General features: G+C 41.7%; 1 protein-coding gene across 2 annotated transcripts; it reads right to left on the reverse strand.

The window, feature by feature from the left end:
* Positions 1-960: 960 nt before the first annotated feature.
* On the reverse strand, positions 961-21,926 carry LOC109897765 (ceramide kinase). Of its 2 annotated transcripts, none has more exons than XM_020492315.2 (13): positions 21,526-21,926; positions 7,666-7,800; positions 6,264-6,386; positions 5,098-5,223; positions 4,332-4,398; positions 3,950-4,095; positions 3,270-3,344; positions 2,704-2,856; positions 2,497-2,602; positions 2,298-2,383; positions 1,986-2,191; positions 1,624-1,835; positions 961-1,481 (listed from the first exon to the last, which is right to left on the reverse strand). In XM_020492315.2, the coding sequence occupies exons 1-13, from the start codon at positions 21,674-21,676 to the stop codon at positions 1,391-1,393; spliced, it is 1,677 nt and encodes a 558-aa protein (XP_020347904.1). In that variant the 5' UTR covers positions 21,677-21,926; the 3' UTR covers positions 961-1,390. The 2 variants fall into 2 exon arrangements, with proteins under 2 accessions (XP_020347904.1, XP_020347905.1); XM_020492316.2 differs by lacking the exon at positions 21,526-21,926 and adding an exon at positions 21,445-21,516.
* Positions 21,927-22,789: the final 863 nt, after the last annotated feature.

The following is a 22,789-nucleotide window of genomic DNA, read 5'->3' on the forward strand; positions in this document are numbered from 1 at the left end:
ATCACCACAGCAGCATGACATCTAAACCAGGCTGCATCACCACAGCAGCATGACATCTAAACCAGGCTGCATCACCACAGCATACAGTTGAGACTAGTATTTTGGTCAGATGAAAAAAATAAAATAAAGCAGTGAACAACCATGAATTGATACTATTTTCCTTGTCCGCACCAGCAAGGCCAGCTTGACAGTACGGGGCCGCACCAGCAAGGCCAGCTTGACAGTACGGGGCCGCACCAGCAAGGCCAGCTTGACAGTACGGGGCCGCACCAGCAAGGCCAGCTTGACAGTACGGGGCCGCACCAGCAAGGCCAGCTTGACAGTACGGGGCCGCACCAGCAAGGCCAGCTTGACAGTACGGGGCCGCACCAGCAAGGCCAGCTTGACAGTACGGGGCCGCACCAGCAAGGCCATCTTCACAGTGAGGGGTCGCACCAGCAAGGCCATCTTCACAGTGAGGGGTCACACCAGCAAGGCCAGCTTGACAGTGCGGGGCCGCACCAGCAAGGCCAGCTTGACAGTGCGGGCAAAAGACACCCAGAGCAGCATGTGCAGAAGGCAATATGATACGCAAGACACCAAGCACTGCAACACTTTTCTGACAGCAACCTCAGACACCACATCATATTAACATGGAATGACATCGCAGCAATGGAAGAAATAGCCTGGTAAAAATGAGTCTGCTGCATCTATTTTAATGCTACCAAGTCACATGTTTCAGGGCATAAACTGTTGATACGCTACAGTACATTGAGTTTTCAGTGGGACTCTAGCCAGTCTGGTGGTATACTGTAGCTATATAGGACATATTAAATTACCACATTAAGGTGACAGGTTAGCTGGCATCTGGCACCCATAGTGTGCTCTGGTTCATCCAATATCCTATCATCCACACAAATGTATTCAAATTCATGCTTTTTAGGTGCAGGGAAATAACATCAAACAAGGCAAGCAGCTAGAAACATTTAAACATCCTTTAATATTGGGTTTCTCCAAATGGATAAATAAACAAACAAAGCTTTGTAACAATTCTTCATCATTTGGAGCAGCATACATTCCAACACGTGCAAACGGAAGTTCTACAAATGTTGAACAGCACATTAAGTGTTGGTCAACATTTCTTTATTGCAAAAGGATAGCAGCAAGGGGGTACATTCTTTTAAAATGTTCATGATTTCTTCTTCGCTATAGTGGATAATGAACCTCCGTAAATGTACCAGCACCAGCACTCTTTGACCTGTGAAATTGTGACCTCCAAAATGTCCCCAGAAAGTACATTAGAGAAAGGTAGTGCACAGGGCTAAGGTAAGTGACAGCAGAGGGAGTCTTTGAAACGCTGTAGGACTGTTCCAGTCACTGATAGGGTAGGGCAGCGGAGGGGCGAGGGGACCTAGAGTGCACACGGGGGGTTGGCGAGGTCCTCAAACAAAGGCTGCTCTTCGATCCCTCGCGCAAACAGCTTGATCAACTGGCAGTGAACTCTGGCAGGGCAGAATACAAAGAAAAACATTGTCAGGAAAAAAAAGAACAAAGGCAGGAATTCAATTCAAATGTTGAAGACAGCACAGTGCAGAAAATAAACTTTTAGAAGTGTGTTATATTTCCATGTAGAGGGTTGCGTACCCGACTTCAATGGCAGCGTGGGGGAGGATCTCGCCGTCACAGTTCCAGCTGCTATAGGCAGGGCTGCAGCTGCAGGCCGGGTGGTCCCGGCAGATCTGGCTGAAGAGCTGCTTGCCATTCTCCCTCAGGTCCAGCTCCGAGTCGTTTTGGCAGTGGCGTGGTGTGAAACGGAAGCGCCGCACACGGTGCACCTCTACAAAGGTCATGTCAAACTGAAGGGGGAGGAACAGAAGTGAGAAAGGGAAATCCCTGATACAGGAAAGTGGCGAGTTAACCATCTCATGCAACCATTGCTATGGACCGGGTTGGAGTACCCACAGAAATCAAGAAACCATTGCAGTAGCCCCATCCAGTGTCTTTACCTGGTCGTCTTTGCTGGTGTGGCGTAGCAGGTGGCGCAGGAAGTTGAACCGGGAGCACTTGCGTACGAGGATGAGGTCGGTGGTGCCGTCAGCGAGGTGGGCGGCGGGGGACAGGCCCATGGGGCTACGGGGACAGGCACAGCTCATACTGGCCGCATTGATGGCCAGGAACTTCCCTCTGACCACCCCCCACCCCACTTCATATTCTGGGATAGAGCAGAAACAGAGGTTGGGGCTTTGTGGTGAAAACATTGAGCAGGTTTCAGTAGAGTTGAGGCCATATGTGCGTTCAGGCAGAGATACTATACCTACCTCTGTCTGAGACATCTGGAGCAGTCTTGGATTCATCTGGGGAATCCCCTGAATACAGCTGCCCGTTGTGCTGGCATATGAAGCACCTGGAAAGCAGGAATGGAGTTGGCTAGCCAAGTGAGCAATCTCCTTTGCACCATCTAGACAAACATGTAATACTAAACTACACAACAGGTGGTACGTGTACAGAGTTACATACCCAGCTCTACACCTGGTCTTGTCTCGCGGTGTTCCCAGTATGTCAGTTGCTGGTAGAAAAGACACAGCCCCTTCATAGTGGTGATGTGTCAGAAACGTCTTAAAACCTGCACAAAACGACATCATGCCATATCACTAGCAATGACAACAGACTACCGCAACAATGGTTGTATTTCCTAAAACAGCTAAAGCTACTCCCCTGACCTACCTGAAAAGTCATATCTGGCTGGTCCCATCCAGCGTTTCCTCTCGCTGTCTGCCAGCACGTCGCCGTAGAAACCATATCCAAGCAGGGAGATGGAATACCTCAAGAATGTGTTGTTGTGATGGACCGAGCACACGTCCATTGGCTGGGAGTCTCCTGTGAAGACGCCCCCCCCAAGTCTAGTATGAGTGATCCTCCACAGATACTGTGTGTGTGGGGTACAGTGTCTTAAAGAGGTGTGATGACACACTGTGCTTTTACTATTAAAAAAAACACACCTGCACACCCATCCACACTGACCTCCAGCAGTTTCAACTTATCTCAAAAGCTCTGAATCAGTAGGTCATGGCTGTCACTTGTTGGTCAGCTGAGTGTGCCATAGCGATAACATAGAAGTGTCAAACACGAGACATTTCTATTCACAATGAATCTCCAAGAATCACATGGAACAGTGACAAAGAACACTTATGCTACTAGTCTGTGTTGTATACAAATGTCAGTTACACTTCTTTTAAAGGCAATTTAATTGGAAGTGCTGTTAATATTTCAATGTAGATAACTGCACCCACCCACTATGACATGTAAAGCGGAGGTCACCGGGTCATTGATGCCGACAGTGGCATAGCAGATGCAGTCCGTTGAACCTGGATACCACACAAAACAAGACAATGATACATTATGTTCCTGACTACACAGACAAAAGCTAGCAGTGTGGGTGTTTGTAATAATAATAATTATTATTATTATTATTATTATTACATTTGGTGGGTGCTTATAATTGTCCTCTCTCATACATGTACAAGTGTGTACTAATATGCATGCATGTATTGGAAATGTTTTTTATTGCATATCCCAACACCATTGAAAGTGGGATCACGGCCAGTGTGTGTGTGTGTGTAAGATGGAAAAATGGAATGCGGAAATCAACACAGGTAGTGTACATGAAATGGACCTCATGGTTGACATTAGTTTATAAATTGAGCCATTGATAGCTTATTATGTTATCATTGCTGTTTAAACATAGTGATGTGTGTTTTTTAGCTGTTAGCTGTTGCACATGCAGGAGCTACTCTTCCACATAAAACAAAATAGCTATAGACAAGAACATTGTTACATTAAATCCAAAATATTAAATATAAATAAGATTCTATATTGTCAAGACAAAAAGAGAGGAGAATGCTTGCAGATGGCATGTATAGAATGTGTACGTGCATGTGCTTGTGAATGTCTGCGTGGGGCCTTGACTAACCTGCGGGTATTATGCCGATGCGGAGACTACAGGGTACCAGCTTCTCCTCCGGGCTGTTCTGGTCCACTCCGTTATCCCTCTGTGTTCGAGAGACCAGGCCGTGAACTATCTCGCTGAACATGCCGTCCCCGCCCACACACACCACTCTGCATAGAGGTCAAAGGTCATGTAACACACAAAGGTCAGAACAACAAAACTGATCTTTTTGTTTGTCGTTTGAGATTAATATACTTGACCGGGGGTGTTTTTAGTTCAACTGTGATTGGTTGAATATGATTTAGTGACAATTGAGCTGAAAACCAGACTACAAAGAGGTCTTGAAAACAGACCTTTGATTACTATAGCAACAATGACATTGAGAACATCTCCATCCTCGACTCACCCATCATATTTCTTTAACTCCGCCTCTGTCTTCAGGTGGTCCCTGGCATGATTGGCATGCTCTGTAACTATGACAACAAATGACCAGGAAAGAGTTAGACGTCTCAGCATGCTTCACGTTTGTCTTTCAAGTGCTTCTTGTAGTTGAGATACACTTGAAATGTCAACTTGAACAGGTTTACAATTGATTCATTTATATCGCATGATGTTTTCCTAATTTATTGCATAAATCGATATTTTGGACTTCGGGAGTAATCATTCACTCACTTGGAGCAATACAGAAAATGCTTAGTCGATATAAAGAAGTCTGAGATAGAGGAAGTCCTAAAGTACATTTTCTCTTCTCTAATTGTTAGACATTGAAACAATTTGTAGCCAAAGGAATAGTTTGATTTTATGTGCAAACATTTTCACACCCACCTTAGATTTTTTTTTTTTTTACAATTGTTCAAATACTGTATCAATATCTTGATATCAACCCAAGCAGCTGTATAGTTAAATGCAATTCGTCAAAATGTGTGACTTTGACAAATGTCCAGTCTTTCTCTAGTCTGAGAAGTAAACCGGATGTAAAGGAATCCAGTATTCATCGACCATCATCCTTTCCAATGAGGAACTAGGATGATAGATGGCGGCCGTAAATTATGTCATATTCCTGTGCGGCCTGAGAGAGCTTGTGCCTATTTGCCTACAGTGAACAATTTGACTTGGCCCATAAAGACTCATCTTTTATTAAAGCATGTTTAATGTCTTTGGCAGGAACTCACCAATCACGTCTGTGGAGATGGAGGCACAGGCGAAGAGAGGCGCGACTTTCTGCTCATAAATGCACTCGCCTTGCTGCTTGCCCCCATAAGGGTTGATGTACACCAGCAAATGCTTGGGTCTGCTAGCTGCAAAAAGTCAAGTGAAAGTCTGTAGGCTGAGCAATAGTACTGAACAATTAGGGCTCTTTGAGGTCAGTTCGGTTTGATTTTTGAAAAAATAATCACGGTTTTCAATAATGTATTTAATGCTTTAAAAAACAAAATAACTGCCAAAACATAGAAAATATTCCATTGTCTCTGTCAGGTCCACCTTGGTAGACATCAATAGAAAAACAGTCATTTCTTATGAAATCAAATATCAGTTCCTTAAAGTCATCTCATCTCTGCTCAGGTAGTAGCAGTCAGCGAGCCAAAACTAACGTTATCTCTGTGCTCCCCATACTGTACTGTCTAGTAATTCTATTTAGGTAGCCTTCCTAAGTAGCTTACGTTGCAGAGCTGTCTGACGAAATCATTTAACTAGTTCTTCAAAGTAGTTAAGGCATACTTTCAAACGGTCTCTGTCCCTCTCAGCATTGTGTACATTCCGCTCTGTGTGCATCTAACCTAACATAGCAAGCGTAAAAGTGTATCCGTCCAGAGATCTGTATATAATGATGTCTCTGCCCTAACAATGGGAGCCTTTGTCAAAGGCAGGTGACAAGTTGAGGTCCAAAATAAGAACATAGAAACACATTGGGCTTATTTTGGACTGATGTTGGCAACCGCTCTGATCTCGGTCCAAAACTATAAAAAAAAACTGGCACAATTGGATTGTAGTTAATTATCATGTTTCTGAGCTGAACTAGGTTGAATATTTGCTTAATGAAAATGACCACTCCCTTCAGCCCCTTGTCCCACATAGTTTACTTGATTTCTGTCGTAGATTATTTAATTTCTCTCTAGAGAAATGGCACTCTGGGCTCACATAAAAAAACTAACTAGATTGAATTCAAGTAATTGAACAGACGGTCAATGAGTTGTTTAATGACCGGAAAAAATATGAAATGACGGTTAATCGCTCAGTACACTGATTAACAGAACAGAATGAAGGCCACTCTTTTCTGAGTAAGCTTTGCAGCCAAACTTCACAAAGCATATTCATTGTCAGTAATACTCAGCCATACTCAGTGCTGTGAGCTGCTCTCTGATGGTCTGGATCCACTGCTGACGCAGCGCCCCGTCTGAACAGTGGAAGGTGACGTCACTACACCGCCAGCGGTGCTGCCTCGCTCTCTCCACATAAGATACTGTGGAAGGGGGACGCGAAGGGGTGACAGGGTACAGAGGCTTAACAAAACGAATTTACATTGAGGTATTATCTACCGTATTGAGCATGGTGAAGTTATTAATTACACTGGATGGTATATCAATACACCCAGTCACTACAAAGATGCAGGCGTCCTTCCTAACTCAGTTGACGGAGACGAAAGAAACAGCTCAGGGATTTCACCATGAGGCCAATGATGACTTTAAAACAGTTGCAGAGTTTAATGGCTGTGATAGGAGAAAACTGAGGATGAATCAACAACATTGTAGTTACTCCACAATACTAACCTAATTAACAGAGTGAAAAGGAAGCCTGTACAGAATACAAATATTCCAAAACATATTTGCAACAAGACACTAAAGTAATACTGCAAACAAAGTGGCAAAGCAATTCACTTTTTGTCCTGAATACAAAGTGTTATGTTTGGGACAAATCCAACACATTACTGAGTATCACTCTTAATATTTCCAAGCATAGTGGTGGCTGCATCATGTTATGTGTATGCTTGTATCGTTAAGGAATGGAGTTTTTCAGGATTAAAAAAAGAAACGGAGCTAAGAGCAGTCTGCTTTCCACCAGACACTGGGTGATTAATTCACCTTTCAGCAGTACAATACCCTAAAACACAATGCCAAATGTATAATGGTTGCTTATCAAGAAGACAGTGTATGTTTGAGTGGCCAAGTTACAGTTTTGACAAAGTTACTTGAAAATCTATGGCAAGACCTGAAAATGGTTCTCCAGCAATGTTCAACAACCAAATTTGACAGAGCTTGAATAGTTTTTTGAAAGAAATGGGCAAATGTTGCACAATCCAGGTGTGGAAAGCGCTTAGTAGACTTACCCAGAAAGACTCACAGCTGTAATTGTTACCAAAGGTGCTTCTAAAGTATTTACTGAGGGATGTGAATACTTATGCAAATGTTATCTATGCATTTCATTTTTCATAAATTTGCAACAATTTCTAAAACATGTTTTAATTTTGTCATTATGGGGTATTGTGTGTAGATGGGTGAGAATTTTTACTTTAATCTATTTTGAATTCAGGCTGTATAAACAAAATGTGGAATAAGTCAAGGGGTATGAATACTTTCTGAAAGCAGTGTATATGGTAGAGACATGGTTTGGATTATCATTTTGAATGGACATATGAATGGACATATGTATAAACCTTGAGTGAATTCATAATTTTATGGGTAATCACACTACATATTGAATCCATTATCTGTAGATTGGTCTAGATGACCAACAATGTGTACCTGTGAATGCATATGGATAGGCCTCAGTCAGTTTCTGGGGCATTTTCTGCCACCTGCCATCATCGTTCGTCCCGCCACCCACATCGAGCTCCCGGACTGCTAGGATCTCAGACACGGACACGCTGTGGCTAGTACCTGTTAAACACACCAAATCAATATGTCACAATGTGGCAGGAACCAGAGATTTACCCTTTAGAAATTAAATGTATTGGAAAGCACACACACACAAAACAAGAGAGACCATGTGCCAGGATCTCAGGATCTCTCTCTTTTTTTACCTACCCAAACAAACTTGGCTGGCTGTATCAATTACAGCTTGGATAGCTTCCTGCTAATAAAGTTAATGTGATGAGATGGGAGCTCTAATGGGCTATTAACAGTTTGATTTCAGCATTAGGGTGGAGGTAGTGTTGGACAGAGAAGGCAAGGAGGGGGAGAACCATTAGTGTTGTATAGCTGTTGACCGCTCCTGCCATAGAGAGCACTACTGATGGATAATAGAACGGGATCATTTGGAGAAAGATTAGATCAATCACTATGGACCAAACAATACCATATTGTTAGTGCAACTCCTACATTAATGGTGCCTGTTATTACCACCATTTTCCTGAAGTCATTATCATGAGCCGATCCTGCATTCATTTGTTTTTGTGCCCACAGCAGTTCTATAACAGCTCTATAGGAAATCAGGGAAACATTAATGACCTCGTGAGACTTCTGTGTTGATCATTCATTAATGATAGAAAGAGTGAGAGGTCCCGGTGCACAACTGAGCAAGAGGACAAGTACATTAGAGTCAAGTTTGAGAAACTGACGGCTCACAAGTCCTCAACTGGTAGCTATGGCTGGGCGATAAATCAATAATTAGAGGTAATTACTTCTCTCAATAACTATATAAAACATTTAGATTCATTTTTGATAATGTTGATATAGAGTAGTTATGTCCAGCAGTCCATTTCACCTCTGTGACGCAGCAGGAGTGTGCAGAGAAGTGACACTATGCACAAGGAGAGGTATACGCCTACTAAAACCCACTTAGCACCTCGAGTGATGGAGTAGCCACTATTAACCACGACAAATGAGTGATGTAGGCGAAAACAGCGGCTGTGAAAGCCATGGAGAAGGAGCAGCTTCCAACAAAGAAATTATTGATAAAAAGGGTTAAACTGTTGCAGTAATTTGGAAGTGGTTTGGCTTTTTGAAGTCCGACAAAGAGCAGAGCAATGTTCGGTGCAAATTGTGCCATAGACAGGTGGCTACGAAGTCTGGTAATATGACAAACCTTCAACATCTGAATCAAAGTCACTCTTAGGAACATGCAGAAAGTTTGAGTTTTTGATAAAAGCCCCTCGAGCACTAGCCAATCTAGGGATGTTTGCCCGAAGCAGTCAACATTGACAGCGTTTATGCCCTACAAACAAACATAGACATTGCATTGCTAAGGACATGCTACCAATTAGCACAGTCGAAAAGGAAGGTCTCAAGAGGCTTATCAATTTAAATTGACCACAGGTACGTGCTCCCTGGCCGAAAACATGGAACAATTTTCCTTCAAGTATAATTTTATGTGTAGCTCACATAATAAAAAAAGTTAACTTTATTTAACTAGGCAAGTCAGTTAAGAACAACTTATTTACAATGACAGTCTATCGGGGATCAGTGGGTTAACTGCCTTTTCAGAGGTAGAACGACAGATTTGTACCTTTTCAGCTCGGGGATTTGATCGAACAATCTTTCGGTTACTGGCCCAATGATCTAACCACGGTTTGTTCAGGTTCATATATAAATATCGTGCTAATTTATTTGCCATATCGCCCAGCCCTACTGCAGCTTCATTAAATAGTACCTGCAAAACACCAGTCTCAACATCAACAGTGAAGCTGCCAGTTGAGGACTTGTGAGGTGTCTGCTTATCAAACTAGACACTAATGTACTTGTCCTCTTGATCAGTTGTGCACCGGGGCCTCCCACTTTCTAGTCTGGTTAGAGCCAGTTTGCGCTGCTCTGTGAAGGGAGTAGTACACAACGTTGTACGAGATCTTCAGTTTCTTCGCAATTTTCCGCCTTCATTTCTCAGAACAAGAATAGACTGACGAGTTTCAGAAGAAAGATCTTTGTTTCTGGCAATTTTGAGCCTGTAATCAAATTCACAAATGCTGATGCTCCAGATACTCAACTAGTCTAAAGGACAGTTTTATTGTTTCTTTAAATCAGTACAACAGTTTTCAGCAATGCTAACAATTGCAAAAGGGTTTTCTAATGATCAATTAGCCTTTTAAAATGATCAACTTGGATTAGCTAACAACACGCCATTGGAACACAGGAGTGATGGTTGCTGATAATGGGTCTCTGTACGCCTATGTAGATATTCCATAAAAAAATCTGCCGTTTCCAGCTACAATAGTCATTTACAACATTAACAATGTCTACACTGTATTTGATCAATTTGTTGTTATTTTAAATGGACCAAAAATGTGCTTTTCTTTAAAAAACAAGGACATTTCTAAGTGACCAAAAAACTTTGGAATGGTAGTGCGTTTTATTTCTGTCCGCATACCCCAACCCTTCAAGCTGACCTCGAATGCAGTTTGTGTCGACTGAGAAGTCAACTTTTAAAGTACCCGTCCATGACCTATGACATGTTAATAACATGTGAGATTTATCAAAGACTATATTGACCAAGTCCACCATTGCTGGAGGTGCCAACAACCCCATTGGCTAAGGAGTGTAAATAAAGGCCACTATAGAGGAGAGGTATGGCAGGAGTGACTTGGGAGGAGAGGTATGGCGGGAGTAACTTGGCTCAACAAGCTGATGTAGAGGTCTTCATGGATCCACCTGTACACGAATACCCGAGAGGGTCCAGATCCAGAATTCTAACTAATGTCACGGGTCTGATCGGCTTTTAATTAGTCTTACTATCGGGTATGTGCAATTTACCTGACGTCTGGAAGGACCCATACGAGACCGCTACAGGGGAGAGAAGAGGAGAGGTGAGGGAGCAGGTGCTTGTATAATTGATGCTGCTGCTCTTGCTTTTCATGAGTGATGCGTGTAGCTTGTTGTTGGCCAATCACAAGTCATGAAAGCACCAACAGGCTACAGTCATAGAGCCTCAGTGTGTGGCAAAGGTTAAGAGATGTCTAATCAATGGAAGATGGAAGTTAAAAGGCAAGGATAGGCTACAACGACCAAGAGCCAACAGGTAGGCTGTTACTTATTATTCTGAATGGAGATGTTATTTGTAACTGTGTAGGACAAGAAAGTGTATGCAGCTTCAATTAGCTTATCTAGCTAGGTTATCCCGGTTTGATGCAGTCAAGACAAGTATTACGCAATCCTATTGGATGATAAATAACCTAGATCTGGCAGCTATTAGTCTACTATAGCGCAAGTTGGCTTGATTGGTTGCTGTGTCTCCCTCCCTGCACCCTGAGTCACTCACTCACTCTCACTGTAGCCTACACACAGCACGGCACCTGCTAGAGCGTCACCACTTTCTACCTCAGCTCTGGTTTCTTAAAAATGGACTTTTCTGCTGCTTCCCTCACTCAAATCGACTCTAGAGCCGACCAGGCCTATATGCAATGGGTCGAGTGATTCTCGGGTCCGTTTGGAACAGGTATCTATATAAAAAAAAATATATTCATGCATATCGTGTCCGTATGATAAACTTTTTGGACCCGTGAAGGCCTCTACTGTGAGGCACCATCCCTGTCCCTAAAAACAGTGAGGTGCAAGGGGTCGGCAGGTAGTGCAATTTCTAAATTGGGTAGTGAATCAGATTTCCTCATGTCAGTCTTTACCTTAGAGAGGTATTTTTAACTAGACCATGAGAGCTAAGAAAAAAAAATTATATCCAAAAACCTCAGTTTTGTTCGCACGTTTTCTTCAGTAATCCACAGACTCAAACGCAGTCAAAACGGGCAGACATAAAATCCAAATTGTATCTGTAAAGTTCATAGAAACATGTCAAACAATGTTTATATACAATCCTCAGGTTGTTTTTAGCCTAAATAAACAATCATATTTCAACCGGACAATAACATCGTCAATATAAAATGGAAAGGCACTCTCTCGGGATTGCGCATGAAAAAGCTCTGACACGGCAGGGTCCACTCATTCAGACTGGTCTTACTCCCTCATTTATCAGAATACAAGCCCGAAACAATTTCTAAAGACTGTTGACATCTAGTGGTAGGCATAGGAACTGCAATTTGAGTCCTAAGTCAATGGATACTGTAATGGCATTGAATAGAAAACTACAACCCCCCCGCAAAAAAAAAACGACTTTCTGAATGGATTTCAGGAAGTGGATTCTCACCTGCCAAATCTGTTCTGTTATACTGGCAGACACTATTTTAACAGTTTTGGAAACTTTAGAGCGTTTTCTATCCAAATCTACCAGTTATATGCATATCATATCTTCTGGGCCCGAGTAGCAGGAAGTTTAATTTGGGCATGCTTTTTATCCAAAATTCCCTAGAGAAGTTAAGATGGTTTGAGATGATAGACCGCTGAGTGATAGAAAAGCGGCCAACAAGTGTTCTGCATATGTGGGAACTCATTCAAGACTATTGGAAAAGCATTCCAGGTGAAGCTGGCAGCTGGGTGGCTGCTTTGAAGAACCTCAAACACTTTTTTGGTTACAACATGATTCCAAGTGTTATTTCATTGTGTTATTTCATAGTTAATGTCTTCACTATTATTCTCAATTTAAAAAATAAATCAAATTGAATGAGTAGATGTGTCTGACTGGTACATATATATACACATATACAGTGGGGCAAAAAAAGTATTTAGTCAGCCACCAATTGTGCAAGTTCTCCCACATTATAAAGATGAGAGGCCTGTAATTTTCATCATAGGTACACTTCAACTATGACAGATAAAATGAGAAAAGAGATCCAGAAAATCACATTGTAAGATTTTTAATGAATTTATTTGCAAATTATGGTGGAAAATAAGTATTTGGTCACCTACAAACAATTTCTGGCTCTCACAGACCTGTAACTTCTTCTTTAAGAGGCTCCTTTGTCCTCCACTCGTTACCTGTATTAATGTCACCTGTTTGAACTTGTTATCAGTATATATGAGACGCATAATCAACTTAATTTGATATATCACCCAGCCCTAATCTCCTCACCCTTCACAATGTCCCAAGAGGTGCCAACCCTTTTACAAACCAGGTCAAACCAATTCGGTTAGAGAACCGTGTGTTCACAAAAGTTCCCCCATTTTCACATAAACATGAAACATGCAACTGCATCAGCAGAGAATGTGCTTACTTGCACCACTTTTCTTTAGATATTGTACACAAACATCTCCGTAATACTTGACCACACATTTTGTACATACTTACCAAGGTTGTGAACACAGAGCCATTTATGATGTGTGTGTGAAATTCCCTGTGGGAATATCACCATTGGCTGAGGGCAAGAAACCATACCACACTCCATTACAACTAGGAGCACCACTACACAAACAGCTCACTGTATTTGATGTAAGCCTAGATGGGGGTCAAAGGTGTTCTGTGTCCTGTCACTACATAGGAACCTTTTTGCAATTACTTTAACTTCTTTGGGGTACCTCCCCCTTCTTCTCAATTTCCGCCTAAAGACATATCCTAATCTAACTGCCTGTAGCTGAGGCCCAGAGGCAAGGACATGCACATTCTTGGTATCATTTGAAAGGAAACACTGAATTTTGTGGAAAAATGTGAATTGAATGTAGGAGGATAACACAGAATAGATCTGGTAGAAGAATATTCAAGGAAATAAACGTTTGTTTTCTGTATTTTTATTGTTGCCGCATCATCTTTCAAATGACCAAGAACAGCCAAACATACAGACAGGATGCTGTGGATGAATTTGAATGAAGAACATAAGATGGCAACAATAGCTGAGCAAAGTTTTGGACAGATAACTTCAAAAATTAGCGAGCTACATGATATTGAGCATGAAGTCACCCAGGTCACACGCCTGACAACGTGATCTCCACTGAAGGACTTGTGGATACTGGAGCACATGACCACCTCTCTGGTATCCATTCACTTCACAAAGAGCAGGCCATCTCCACGGATACATTGCATGGTATCCCGCTCAGCCCACTTAGGCATGTCGTTCACCTTTGTCTTTGGAAAGCCCAGTCTGTTGGTCCGAAAGTTACCACAAGCCCACACATCCCGCTTCCCCAGCTCTGTAAACAGGGTCGGGCTTGTGTAGAAGTTGTCCACAAACAGTTTGTAGCCCTTCCCCAGCAGTTGAAAATCCAATAACTCCATAACGGAATCATAACTCAGTCCATTACCGGTAGCAAAACTTTTTTTCCCCTCATAACCAACACACACAGAATCAGCCAAAACAAATAGTTTGTAACCCCATTTGGTTGGTTTGTTACGCATGTATTGTTTGAGGCTGATTCTGGCCTTTGAGGCTACAATCTTCTCATCGATGGACAGATTCTGGGCGGGCTGAAAATAGGGAGGTTTGATTTTGCACAGTCTATCAAACCTTGGTGTGCCTCTTTTCGTCATTCTACCAATCAACTTCTGGGTCACTGATGTGAAGCGCCCGTGAGATAGTCAGAAACCTTTTACAAGACATGACAGTCATGGGGAAAGGCAGTTGATAGAGAGCGGATGTTTTCCAGTAGTCCCGTAGAGTTTTCAACTTTACCAGCCCCATGTAAATGACCATTGAAAATGAGCATTAAAGGTCTGACATGGAAATGGTCTTCCATGCCTCTTTCTTTCCTGCCTGCTTCTTAGCCCCATACTTTTTGGTGTTTGACACCAGGGAAATCAACAACTGACAAGGTGAAAGACAGTTGAAAAAGTTGAAGGGGGCTGTACTTTGCAGTCATGTCTAGTTGAGGTCCTGGCTGCCTTTTGGGTCTAAAAACTGGTGGATTTGGTTCCACATCATCTTCTAACACAGAGTGCCAACGACCCTCTGGCCCTCTGTCTGCAGGTTTCTCTCTTCCCCACCTCCGCTTCTTTGTCACTGACTTCACATCTCTAGATGGCCAGGTAGGTGTGGAGCCGGAGACAGCGAGGGTCCGGCTGGATGAACAAGCTTCAGAAGGAGATGGACACCTAGACATTGGCGGCTCATTGAATATGTACTGCTATGTGTAACACCCGTGGCTCCGTCAAGTAGGATTTGCAATGGCGAATTAACCTCTTTTATGCCAGAGTTTACGACAAATGCTCGTCTTCGTATAACCATTACATATTGCCGTTTACCTCAGCTCATAGGCTATCTTCCAAGCTAGATTTCAAGATGATCAGTGGTCATTGGGCCAAAATACAGTCAATCAACGATAGACGGGTCCTACCATTGGTGCGCAATGTCATTGATTGGTGTCTTCAAATCGGTTTTTTCGGTCAATACGTCCCTAGAAAAGAACCATCAAGTATGGTTGTGTTAGTAACAACCAGAGGATTGCAATGAAACGAACCATGACTGGATAAACATTTGTTTAGTGTGTGTAATTACCACGAACGCTTCGTCCAAAGTTGAATGAGATGGAAATCACGACGCAAGTGCTTTACAAATGTTTCGTGTTAGGCTATAAAAATGGATTCTAACAAACAAAACCAACATTCACTGTGTAGTTAGGACACTTGGCATTGCCACCAGAGGAAGATCTTCAATGGTAAGCGATTTATTTTATTGTTATTTCTGACTTTCATGACGCTAATGCTTGGTTTGAAAATGCTAGTAATACTTGTGTGCGTGGCGCCGTCCCCCTGAAAATAGCATGTTTGCTTTCGCAGTAAAGCCTTTTTGAAATCTGACACAGTGGCTGGATTAATACGACGTTCATCTTTTAAATGATGTGAGATACATGTATTTACAAGAATGTTTACTATAACAAATGGTGTATTTAGAATGTTAGCTCTCTGCAGTTTCACCGGATGTTGGCCTGGTGGGACGTTAGCATCTCACCTACCCTAGAGAGGTTAAAAGTATACTCGTCAAGATGAACTTCAAAATCCAGCCCGATTCACTAGGCCTCTTCATAGCAAATGGGTTTCATTTAATCTCTTCAACTTTTATGTCCTTTAAATCTGATCGGAGATATAGGAACATTGTCAAGCAAAGGGAACCCTGTCAAATACAGCAGGCAAAAGCATTTCAAACTAGTCACTCTAGTGAGCTCCAAAAGTATTGGGACAGTGACACGTTGTTGTTTTAGCTCCGTACTCCAGCACTTTGGATTTCAAATTGGTATAATGACTACTAGGTTAAAGTTTGAGGGTTTTTTCATCCATATCGGATAAATTGGTTTGAAATTACAATACTTTTTGTAGATTGTAGCCCCATTTTAGGGACCAGAAGTATTGGGATAAATTCATTAATATGGTCCCATATTCCTAGAATGCAGTGATTAAATCAAGCTTGTGTCACTACAAACTTGTTTGATGCATTTGCTGTTTGTTTTGGTTGTGTTTCAGATTATGTTCTGCACAATAGAAATGAATAGTAAACAATGTAGTGTCATTTTGGAGTCACTTTTGTAACTAAGAATAGAATGTTTCTAAACACGACATTACTGTTAATGCTACCATGAATATGGATAATCCTGAATATTGATGAGAAAGTTAGAGGCATAAATATCAACCCCCCCCCCAAAAAAAACTGCAAATCTCCCATATTATAATGGGGAGAAGTTAGCATGTCTTGGTGGTATGATATTTGAGCTGCAAACATTGTCACTAATCATTATTCACAATTTATTCAGGACTATGCGTAATAATGTTAGCATCCACATTAATGTAGAAGTGTTTAGTAACATTCTATTCTTATTTATAATAAAAGTGACTCGATGTAATCATTGTGTGCTAGCAATATGGAAACAAATACTAAACCCTTGACTACTCGAATACAAGTGAATCGCTCTCAATACGTTTGGTCAACTAAAATGGGGGGACTATGTACAAAAAGTGACCCCGATATGTATGAAAATATCCTCCATTTAAAGCAGACAGTCTAGCTCCGGCCTATATTTTCTTTGGATTGGTGGATACATCTCATAATTGTAATATTTTTTTTGAATACTCAATGAGGGTTGTTGACATCAACCGCCTGTATTCAATGGAGAGATGCTATGCTACTAGCCTCATACCATGAATATGCACATCCATCTCGAGACAACTTTTTTCTGAAGGTTACAGGGATGTCACGTGTCCTCCTTATTATGAAACTTCTATTCAAATCAAATAAACCTCACATAACAAATAAGCCATTCTTTGTTGGTCAAATTCGACACTCATTGACCCCAGACAACAACTCCTTGCTTGATGGGCAAATTAAAAAATAGAAATTCCACCTGCAGGAAAGGAGACCCATTTCAGCATAGTTGGGCCTCTCACTTTACCGCTTCCTCTCTGTCTTAGTTCAACGTGCGTTTCTCTCAGATGCAGCAGATTTTGGCACTGAAGACAGTGGAGCCAGCTTTCAATCTACTCTGAGATAAGGTCTTGTGTAATTTGATCCCTTTTAGCTGGAGAATGGAAAATAATAATCTTATGAGAAATAAGTTGAAACTAATTTACCCTTTAAGCCTGAAAAAAGTGTTTTTATCAAAGACTATTCCCCTTTCATCTGGAGAGATTATTATTTCAACAACGCTGCTTGTGATTGCTCATTTTCCAGACTTTTGTCCTTGGAACATCAGATATCTCTGAATTTAATGGACTTTTTCCAGCTCCTGAAATGAATAGATTCAACGCCAAAGCCCATCCATTCTGAAATAAATGAAGAGACCTTTGACAGCCTCAAGATGAAAGAACTAACGACACAGGGAGGTCACTAGTCCGTTTTATCTCTGGACAGATATATTGTCCACATGGGAAGCCACCACATAAGTATGACAGGATAATTTCATTTTGTTATGACAACTTACAGCTATAACAATGTCACTGTAAGAGATATAGGTCTTAACATTGGCCTGCTGAATGTACACCATTGGTCCTTTGTAGCCGAGGACATTATAATGGTTAGTCATACCATACTTGATCGCAGGCCTAAATGCTACATAACACACTTGATTCTCAGATACTTAGTTGGCCAATGTTATCAACTCCTTGGGTCATGGTTTACTAATATCAACAATCTAGTGATAAACACTGAGTAGACAAAACATCTGCTCTTTTCATGACAGACTGACCAGATGAACGCTATGATTCCTTATTGATGTCACCTGTTAAAACCACTTAAAATCAGTGTAAATGAAGGGAAGGACACAGGTTAAAGAAGGATTTAAGCCTTGAGACAATTGAGACATGGATTGTGTATGTGTGCCATTCAGAAGGTGAATGGGCAAGACCAAATATTTAAGTGTCATTGAACAGGGTATGGTAGTAGGTGACAGATGCACTGGTTTGTGTCAAAAACTGCACCATTGCAGGTCCACCACCTAAAGGACATCCAGCCACCTGTGAGAAGCATTGTAGTCAAAATGGGCCAGCATCTCTGTGGAATGCTTTTAACACTCTGTAGAGTCCATGCCCCAATAATTTGAGGCTGTCCTGGTGCAACTCAATATTTGGAAGGTGTTCCTAATACATAGTCACAGAATAAGCCAACATGATATTGTGCCGAGCTAAAAATAGATACCGATGTTTACCGACTCCATTTAGCTCGAGACATTCAAGACAAACAACAAGAATAAAGGCTAACCTAGCCATCTGGATATTGGTCAGGCATGAAATATCAGGCATGAAAACACTGAAGGGAGGGAGGCCAGTGATTGTGAAGTGAAGGGGTTAGGGCCTTTGTGCTCTGGGTCATTAGGTCAACTCCTCTCTGTTGTCAATGAAAATGATGTCCAAGGACAGGAGTCAATATGATCATGCCAGTAGACAAGGCAGCTTTTAAAAGGTAATGTGACCGTGTTAGTAGAGATCGCATTCATGGTAAACGCTGCAGGTAACAGGCGTTGTTTTCTACGTACTTTTGTTTGGCTCAAATTTTAGAGCGGACCGTATACGGCACTCCATCGTTCTGTTTGAGTAGGGTCTGTAGCGGCCTTTAAATGGCACGGTTTCAGATTGGATCCCAGCCTGAGTCATCACAGACAAACTGTACTCATCAAGGCCTACCAACCTAGTTTGACCCTAAACCATAGGTTCTCATTTGGCAGTTTCTCCATTGAATGAGAAGATCAATACAATTGATATTTGGAATGTTTGAAGATAATCTTCTTTCCTTTGAAATATACTGACACACACACACACACACACACACACACACACACACACACACACACACACACACACACACACACACACACACACAGCAATTCTTCTTGACTTTCCTCCTCATACCCCTGATGCTCAAACTGAACCCCAGAGTTGACCCCAATGACTTATTGAACAGTATTACATAACTGAAATCCATTAGCTCCGCACAACAAGGGTAGGTCAACAATATACTGTAACAGCCATATTGTATGGAGCTGCTCTGGAATACACAAGTCACCGTTGTCCTATGCACTAGCCGGATCTTTCCTAGTTGTGCAACTAGTGTACTGGTTTCGCTAATAACAGCCATAGAAAGAAAGTTGGGTTGGGGGATGAGGAGCGGGAGAAATTAAAACCCTTGGTAGGTTATGGGCCTGCTTTGCAGGACACATATTTCTACTAACACCAAATCAGACTAGCTAACATTAGCCCTCCATGGAAATGTCAAAGGGCCAAGCAAGCAGAGGGAAAATGTCAACTGAACAGTAGGCCCTTATCCATCATAGTGTGGTGAGTGACATCATCAGTGAATGCCCTTCTCAGCTCTGATTCAGAGTGTTCACCGTTGGTCTGTTTGAAACGTTACAACAACATCTGGTGGAAACATGTGCCAGGAACTACATTGTGGAAGACCCGTGCTAGGCCTTCCTCTATCCATTGACAGTGAAAGTGATGGGTGGGTTTGCTTTTGCTAAGGCTGTCCTGTCCGTTGTTAGAATGAGAGAATCTGAATGGCACAGGGTCTACTACAGAATTAGGCCGCAGACAAGACTGCAACTCAATCTGTGATGGCGATCATAAAAATCATAGAATTTCGTAATATTTTTAGATAAGTTATTAAATATCCGAATTAGCATCAAACATGTTATATTGTTGATTTCCTGACTTGGAAATCTAAATTGTTTGGATTGGTTGACGACAATTGTCCGTGGATTCCTATAAATTCTACATGGCCTATCATTTACCATAAGGAGCGTGAACCCGCTCTCTTCCCTCATATCTCTAGTGTAGCCTATGCTTTTGAATTCACCACAATAAGATGCTTTGAATATCCAAAAGGCTTTTAGTAGAGTCAATTTCCATTTAGGCCTGGTTCCAGGGGTGGTAGGCCTACTGCCCCATTTAATTCAACAGACCATACTGAGTTAAACAGTGCCGGCAGGTAGCCTAGCTGTTAAGAGCGTTGAGCCAGTAACCAAAAGGTTGCTGGTTCAAATCCCTGCACCGACTAGATGAAATCTTTGTCGATGTACCCTTGAGCAAGGCATTTAACTCCAATTGCTCCTGTAAGTCGCATATGCTAAATTACTCAAATGTCAAACGTAAGCACATTCCATACGTCCTCATGTGGATATGCTTTGCTCCCATAGGAGAATGATCGAGGCTAAAAGTCCATATTAGCATGGGTAGTGCCATTGAGAGCTTCCACCATTTCAATGTAGTCAACTGGGTGGGACTTCCACTTCATTGGCTGATCATTCCTGGTGAACTTGTTGGAGTCATGTCCAACGCTCATCTTGACGGATCAGCCAATCGTGAAGAAAAATTACTACTTCAAAATGGAGATAGCCTCAATGGCACTGCCAATGCTGTTAGACGCTATAATGCCACAGACACAGAGAGGAGACCCCTGTCTCTATGTTTGCTCCTCGTCTGAATCTCAGGTGACAAGGGATGTCGTACTATGGCTCAGTTTACACAGGCAGCCCAATTCTGATCTTTTTTTCACTAAATGGTATTTTGACCTGTAAAATATCTAATGTGAAAATATCTGATTTGAATGGTCAAAAGACCAAGTGACAAACTTCTGAATTGGGCTGCCTGTGTAGGCAAACGCAGCCTATTCCATTCAGACATGTTGGCTCATGTAACCTAGTAGGCTATAATAACAATTTCATCAATCTGAATATCAATACATTACTGAATCTAATTAGCCTATAATAAAGGTTAATACATAATGAACAGCCTAGAATTATTATGCTTTGTGCGTTTAAATGTACTGGGAATGGACTGACAACATGAAGGATGCGTAAAACATGAAGGCTACCGTGCAAGCGCTATAGTGGTCATTAGCCTACCGTATGAGGTGATGACAAATGTCAGGCAACTCAAAGAAGAACTCCAAGAACAAATGGCGTACCATCCAATTGACCCGACATAGCGACGCTACCCAAACCAGGGCCGCAGTTGTCATCCAACAGCTCATAATTGGCTTGCGTTCATTTAAAACATAGTTCTGGGAAATGGATAGTCTCGCTGCTACGATAAAAATGTATCTAATAAAAATGTACATTAAAATAAAAGACTGCACTAAATTGTCACTCTCGGTTTCGAATAGGCCTATACAGTAGGCTTTAACATACCATGTCATTCGTTGACAATAACAATAATGTATTGTCTTTCATCAGCAAAAAGGTTAGGTGCAGCAACGAATAATTTACATATTTTAAGACTAACCTTAGTCTGCGCACGTCACCTGAACAGCGAATATATCCAACAAAGACAACATACTATAGTCTATAAATCACCTCTGTCCATCGATCTCAGTCGGAGTATTTTAGTAGCATATATCTTCACACGTAATACCCCGTTTATCTTATGACACTTACCGACTTTGAAGGGGTGATGTATGCTGCCGGAAACTACTTTTTTATTGGCCGGAATCTCTTTCCATGTCAGAAGCACACCGTTTAACAATACTTCGAAGACGCTGTTTTTCAGGAAGAGTTGGGATGCCAATAACCTCGGTTGTTTTTCCATGCCTTCACCAGTAAGCCACCGCACTGGGTGACTTAGAGAGCGTATCAATATTATCTTAGTCGAAGCATTTCTTTAGTAATTTACCAGGTTACTGAGAACCATTCTATACATAAGGAAACAACGTTGCTGTTTTCGACTGCTACAATCGAATAGCGGATTCTTCGGGATTCACCAAAAGGGGATGGGCTGAAAATTACGCCTGGCGTCACAACGTATTCTAATTTTGGTGCTGGAGAAAGAGGCTTTGCGATGAGCAGGTTTAGAGAGCAAATATTTCAATAAAATGGAATGAATATGATTGTAGGCCTATGTGTAGCCATATATGGGTAAAATAAATGCAATTAAATAAGTGTTATGTATTTTCAAAACTTCAGACACACTCAAACGGACTTTCATGTTAGGCCTACTACTTGTATTCCATAGAGATAGATAGAGGACTCTAGTACCCAAAAGCTACTCGTTTTAGCATGGGCAGCACCATTGAGGACTTTCACCATTTCGAAGTAGTCAACTGGTAGTCACATAATTCCATCCAGGTCACCAGCGTGGATCAGCCAATGAATTACACTTGTGAGTAAGCATTCCATAGCTGCAGGTGGCAGTAAATCGCCAAACTTGGATTTATACCTGTTCAAACAACACACTCCAGGTGTCAGTGTGCACCCTTTCAGTTTGTTTACCAACTTATACATGTAGTAGTAGAAGAACATGGACTACTTCAAAATGGAGAGGTCTCAATGGCACTGCCCGTGCTCGCACCGATGCTATAATAGAACAGATACAATGACGCCATTTCTATCTAAGTCTATGTTCTATCTTGCACTTCCGTTATAGGTGGACAAAAAATGAATAACTTGTGGGGGAGTTTTATTTTGACATGAGGTAAGAGGAGAGGAAGTGGGTCTACTACAGACCCACATTTGTAAAGTCTGTTCAATAATATTATCCTTTAGATAATTTGTCTCATATTCCCCCGTCATAATGTCCAACCACCCTACCCACCGGTACAGTAAGTTTAAATGGAATTGTATTTAACTTCTTGCTTCTCACGGACTGTTGTTGTACCACCCAGTACAATTGAAGCAATGTTAGTGTATGTTCTGTAAATACAGC

This window comes from Oncorhynchus kisutch, linkage group LG10 (assembly GCF_002021735.2).
Source record: "Oncorhynchus kisutch isolate 150728-3 linkage group LG10, Okis_V2, whole genome shotgun sequence".
In the NCBI taxonomy this organism is placed as follows: Eukaryota; Metazoa; Chordata; class Actinopteri; order Salmoniformes; family Salmonidae; genus Oncorhynchus; species Oncorhynchus kisutch.